Source organism: Neltuma alba, unplaced genomic scaffold (genome assembly GCF_004799145.2).
Source record: "Neltuma alba isolate B1F8T4 unplaced genomic scaffold, ASM479914v2 tig00001315_pilon, whole genome shotgun sequence".
Classification (NCBI taxonomy): domain Eukaryota; kingdom Viridiplantae; phylum Streptophyta; class Magnoliopsida; order Fabales; family Fabaceae; genus Neltuma; species Neltuma alba.
The window spans coordinates 44296-50876 of NW_021632415.1; the positions used below are offsets into that span (position 1 = coordinate 44296).

General features: G+C 36.9%; 1 protein-coding gene across 1 annotated transcript; it reads right to left on the reverse strand.

Annotated features, from left to right (window-relative positions):
- Positions 1-5061: 5061 nt before the first annotated feature.
- LOC114755183 (40S ribosomal protein S30-like) lies at positions 5062-5881 on the reverse strand. The gene is made up of 3 exons (XM_028944060.1): positions 5778-5881; positions 5545-5682; positions 5062-5438 (listed from the first exon to the last, which is right to left on the reverse strand). Exons 1-3 carry the CDS (start codon positions 5779-5781, stop codon positions 5392-5394), a joined length of 189 nt encoding a protein of 62 aa, XP_028799893.1. The 5' UTR covers positions 5782-5881; the 3' UTR covers positions 5062-5391.
- Positions 5882-6581: the final 700 nt, after the last annotated feature.

Consider the following 6581-nt stretch of genomic DNA (forward strand, 5'->3'; position numbering starts at 1 on the left):
AGCTTAACAGTGGAGGACAATCTATTCTCGATTTTTCTCTTGCATACGATCTCAAGATTGTCAACACTTGTTTTAAGAAGCGAGAGGAGCATTTAATCACATACAAAAGTGGTGTCTCAAAATCACAGATTGATTTCTTTTTGGTTAAGAATCCGGACAGAAGATTGTGTACTAATTGTAAAGTGATTCCAGGAGACGGGGTGAGTGCCCAACATAGAGTACTTATCCTTGATGTATGTTTTAAGAGTACCAGGCAAAAATACCATCAAGTGGCAAAACCCAGGATTAAGTGGTGGCAGTTAAAAGGAGAGAAGCGGGAGTTATTCAATAGGACTCTTTTGAAGGAAGGGAATTGGGAGTTGCAGGGAAATGCAAACATGATGTGGGAAGAGATAGCTACAAGGGTTCGTTTGGTAGCTAAATCAATTTTGGGAGAATCCAAGGGTCCTGGTCAAAGAGATAAGGAGACTTGGTGGTGGAATAAGAGTGTGCAAGAGAAAGTCAAACAGAAAAAAAATTGTTTTAAGGCCATACACTTGTGCAATAGTGTAGAGAACCAGGAAAAGTATCAGTTGGCTAAAAAAGAGACAAAGAGAGCAGTGAGCGAAGCACGTACTAAAGCTTATGAAGGGTTTTATCAGGAGTTAGGAACAAAGATGGGAGAAAGAAATATTTACAAGATCGCGAAGCAAAGGGAGAGAAAAAAGAGAGATCTGGATCAAGTTAAGTGTATAAAGGATGAAGATGGTAAATTGTTAGTTACTGATGGTGATATTAAGGACAGATGGGAGGCTTACTTTTACAAGTTGTTTAATGAGGGAAGCAATTATGCGACTCAGGACTTGCAGGACTTGCTAATTAACGAAGATGATCGGAATTTGGCTTTCTACCGCAGGATACGTATCGGAGAGGTTAAGGCGGCTCTCAAGAAAATGGACAATGAAAAAGCCGTTGGGCCTGATGGTATCCCTATTGAAGTTTGGAAATGTTTGGACGATGAGGGGGAGGTATGGCTAACCAAGCTTTTTAATGAAATTCTACGCTCTAAAAATATGCCGGATGAGTGGAGGAAAAGTATTTTAGTTCCTATTTACAAGAATAAAGGAGACATTCAAAACTGTGCAAGCTACAGGGGGATAAAACTTATGAGTCATACAATGAAGTTGTGGGAAAAAGTGATAGAATATAGATTGAGGTTGGAGACTTCTATTTCGAAAAACCAATTTGGATTTATGCCAGGGAGATTCACATCGGAAGCAATCTATTTACTAAGGGGGTTAATGGAGAGATATAGAAGTAAAAGAAGAGATTTACATATGGTTTTTATTGACCTGGAAAAGGCTTATGATCGTGTGCCAAGAGAAGTATTGTGGAAGGCTTTGGAAAAGAAAGGTGTACGGGTTGCGTATATCAAAGTCATACAAGATATGTATGAGGTGGTAACTACCAGTGTAAGGACGCCTGGGGGGGAGACAAAGGACTTTCATATTAAGATTGGCCTACATCAGGGATCCTCTCTGAGTCCGTACTTGTTCAACATTGTTCTGGATGTTCTAACTAAACCTGTTCAAGAAAGAATCCCTAAGTCCATGCTCTTCGCGGATGATATAGTTCTTATGGCGGAATCGAAAGAAGAGATTAACACTAGTTTGGAGTTATGGAGAAGGACTTTGGAGTCGAAAGGTTTCCGTTTGAGCAGGAACAAAACAGAATATATGCATTGTGATTTTGGAGGGAGGCAAGGTAATAGGGATTTGGAGGTGAGGATGGGAGAGCAAATTATTCCTCAAGTATCAAAGTTTAAATACCTAGGATCCATTATACAGGAGGATGGGGAAATTGATGGAGACATTTCTCATAGAATACAAGCTGGCTGGTTAAAGTGGAGGAAAGCTACCGGAGTTATTTGCGATAAGAAGGTACCTGAGAAACTTAAAGAAAATTTTATCGGACTGCTATAAGACCAGCTATGATGTATGGTAGTGAATGTTGGGCAATAAAGGAAAACAAGAGCACAAAGTCGGAGTAGCAGAAATGAGGATGTTGAGATGGATGTGTGGTCATACAAGAAAAGATAGGATTCGAAATGAAAAGATCAGGAACAAGAGTCGGTGTGGCACCTATCCAAGAGAAAATGGTTGAAAATCGCTTAAGATGGTTTGGACATGTGCAGAGAAGGCCTTTGGAGGCCCCGGTGAGGAGGGTGGATCAAACAAGATGGAGTCCCATAAAAAGAGGCAGGGGAAGACCGAGAAGAACGCTGAATGAGGTCATTGAACGAGACCTCCTAATCAACAACATATCTAAGGATTGGGTTGTTGACAGAGCACGATGACGTCGTGTGATTCATGTAGCCGACCCCACCTAGTGGGATAAGGCTTGTTGTTTGTTGTTTGTTTGTTAGTGTCAGAAAGTTTTTCCAAATATTATTTTTCCTCTGAAAGCTGCTCTTGTGATGAACTGATGTTTACATATGCGATTGTGCTTTTGGTTAGATTGGGTTATTGGGAGATTAAATTTGTTAAACTAAATAATTATGTGGATTAACATGAATTAATTAATTAATGAGAATATTTAAATTTAGTTCAGTCCTAACTTAATACTAAGCACACTACAGATCGAAATAAGCTGTGTTATGCATAAGCCTACTTAAGTAGATGCTTCAACCTACAATCTTTTTCAGGAGAAATTACTATAGGGTCTCAAAAAAGGAACATATTTACCGGAAAAAAGTCCTGTAATAACTGTACAGCTTCTAATAACAATAGGTTCCATTCGAGACTTTCTGTCAAAAAGAGGACTGTTTAGAATGCGATCACACATATTCATTCCTAGTTTTGCTACATGCAAGTCCATTTTCAATGACTTCTAAATATTTTATCTTACTGTTATGTGTAGCTTGGCCTTAGATCTGAAATCGTGATTGAGGATCATATTCCTGAAGAACATCATGGTGCACCGCGCAGATCCGGGAGAGGTTCCCCATTCCAAACGAGAAAATCAGAAAAAGCAAGCCTACACACACAGAAGCATTGATATGTGCAGATCTTTTACCCCCAACAGAAATTTTTAGGGAGCCTTGTCTTCCAAGTCAGTTCCTTTGATTCTTAATATAAGAACAAGTTAAAAATTTGATTTAATCCTAAATATAAGACCTCAATCTATTTTATCACTCATCTTTTTCCAAAATGTTCCTATAAATTGCAAGGAATTCCTACCAAGAGATCATTCTAATCATCTATTGAAGATATCAATGTACATTTATAATAAGTAACCAACTTAACTAATTTTCTTAATTTCTCTAAATTAGTTATTTAGTTCTTAATATTAATAACCAGAAGTAATACAATACAATAGAAATTTATATTAATTTAATAGCAGTTGTGCCGGCCAAAAATTGATTCGGGGATTTAGTCATAGTGCTGGAAATGGTTTGTCTTTTCGGATGGCCACAGTTGAATGTGACAATCTGTTACTTGGCAGTGATTATTCATCCATCGCTATATTTTACTTTCATCAACAAATTTTGTGTGTGATTAGGATCCCCTTTGATTACATATTCTATACAGCTAAAGAGAGATAAATATATAATAGTTGACTTTAGCCACCATATAGAAGTACAAGTCCCCCAATACTTGTCAGGTTACACAGTTAGAGAGGACTTAAGTTAGCATGTATGTCTAATCTAATTCACCTTCCCTCTTCATCACTATCAATCAACATATCAATACAATATAAAAAGACCTATAGCAAGTTGCACTATTTACGAGTCCTTGTGAAATTGATCCATTCAACTTCAATTTACAGCCTGAGCAGAATATCATGCCGGATATTCTGCATGTTACTCAACAATTTCCATCTGATATCAGCAAAAATGTCAGCCATAGGCATCAATTGCATAGCAGCTATAGCCAGTTTGTGGGCATCATTCATAAAAATTACTTCTTGAGTTCCTCTCATTGTCATAATCTATAACCTAACCATAGTAAGTACTTTGAACCTCTGCTAGCTGCTACAGATGTAGGGAAATGGAGTGAGAATAAGAGAGGGGTTACACGGGCTCCATCCCATCTACACAACCAACCCCCCCCCCCTTCAAAAAAAAACCCCAAAAATCCCCTCCTCATGCAAACCATAGCTTGAGGCTTAACAATAAGATTCTACCATTTCACATGCAAAGCATGCAACAGCCAGTATCTTTTGTAGCAGTACTAATGGAGTTATTTTAGTCTAGCTGTAACAAGAGCCACGGGCACTCCATATAAACAGGGCAACAATAGCATCGAGTGATTTTGCTAAGGTTACAGCCGGAGATTCACTAGACCCATTCTTTGACAAGCAATATTACATAATCTGGGACTCATTAACCATGTGGAGCACAAGAGATATGCCCAGTGCCATCGTCCTCTCCTCATGCTCTTGTTCTTGATAAGGTTCATCAATAAAGAAACCTCATACGATGAAGAGTAAACCGATGGATTGATCAATGATAATCATTATGATAATGTTTCATCTTAGGAAGAAGAAGAGTTTATTCAAACATGTAGATTAATGCTAAGAGTTAGAACATTAGTTAAACAACGATTTAAATTCTTAATGTTTATAGCTAATCAGAGCATTTTGAATCCCTTAATCTACAAGTGCACTCAATGCTACCAATTAATATGAATCCAACCCCTGAATGTGGAACACATAGTCAATAAGCTCCACAGAAGCAGACATGAATCATACAGCTCAATTAATAAATGAACCTAGTCAAAGAATCCTAAACACTCATAAACCATGCAGCATGCTGGATTTTAAAACCGTACTTTCTAAAATTGATTGGCTAACCTTAACTTATAGACTATAGAAGATGGCATGTCTTATATCCTGTCTCAAAAACTCAACTGCCCACTTTGATCCCTAAATCAACTTCAATAGAGTGGAATCTCTATGGCCCTGTATTGGTGACTCAAAAAACAGCCATAAATTTTTAATCCTGAATCTCCAGTTAAAGTTCAAAAATAGAGTCTAAACTAAATGGCACTTAATATTTACCAAGAGGGGAAAATAACCAGCTGATCAGAAGGCACAAGATACTGATTCTAAATGTGTTACAAAGTCGAGATAAACTGTAATCAATGTAAATATCGGAATCCAAAAGCAGACAGAAGCAGTATAGACCTCACATCATCCATTATCGCCAATATTAAAAGCCACGATTAAAGTAGCATCAAACACTATAAGCTCACTTATCACAACGAACAGCTCAGTCTTAGTAAGTAATAACTAAAGGGGGGGGGGGAAGCCGCCATTGAACAATATTAGAACTTGAAACTAATTATTTAAAACAGAAAATAAATTTCTGTTGATAATAAGACTAAAGAGTACTATCCTTCAAGCCTTTGATTACTTCTGCGAGGAATTGGGTCCCCTCTTCTTCCCGAATCCTACCACTGCAATTACAAGAACAAGGATCAGAATCAGGGAACCAAAATTACAATATACCAAGAAAAAACTGATATACATAGATATAGAAATCGAGCAATTTTTTGAACTAACCGGCAGTGACGAATCGGCGATTGTACTGCATGCGCTTGTAAGCGCGTCCCCGGGGCTTCTTCTTCTTGTCCTGCTTGGCCACTTTGGGGGTTTGCCCTCTCACTTTTCCAGCACGAGCCAACGATCCATGAACCTTACCTGCAATTCCGGTAAACCCAATAAATCAAAACAATCAGAAATCCAAAGAGATCGAGAGTTGGGTAACATAGCAAAATCAGTGAGTTGAAATCAACCCATGTTTGTGGATTGACGAGTTCGCCGCCAATTGCTTGTTGTACTCGGCACAAAAACAATAACAAGGAACAGAATCCTCGGGTAGAAAGCTAGGGTTCGATTTTTAATCAAATGATTTATTTCGGCTTTTGACTTGGGAACTTGGGGTAATTACACTTTTACCCAATACACCAATTTAATTATGATTTAGAACTAAAATATTTTAAGCTACTTAATAAAAATTTAATTGCTTAAATTAATACACCTCTGGTCCTCAATATAAAACTTCATTTGACTTTTATTTTGATCCTAAATATAAGATTTCAATCCACTTTATCTTTTATATTTATGTATTTTTTTTAAAAAAAGTCTTTCTAATAGTGATAATTCAAGCTAATATACTTGATTGGCAATGATATTTTAGAAAAAATAACACATATTCATTATAAAATAACTAATTTAATTTATTTTTTTAATATTCTCAAATTAGTTAACTAATTCTTATAATTAGAACCCGAGATAACATATACTAACTAATAAATAATAGAAGATATGTGTTAGCCACTTTTTTTACGGGTTGGGACAGGCGCCCCAGACATGCGGCCTCATGCACATCATCACCTAACCTAATGCCCTCCCTTAAATTTTTTGGCAAACTTTTGGATTAATATAATTTTGATTCTTAAAATTTGTACCTATTTTGATTTTATTTCTAAAATTTAAAATTACCATCGGCTATTAAATATTATCACTTCTTATAATAAAACTTAGCTTCTTTCACTAAGGCTAACAATCAATAAAAAAAACCGAACCGGCCTCCAGTC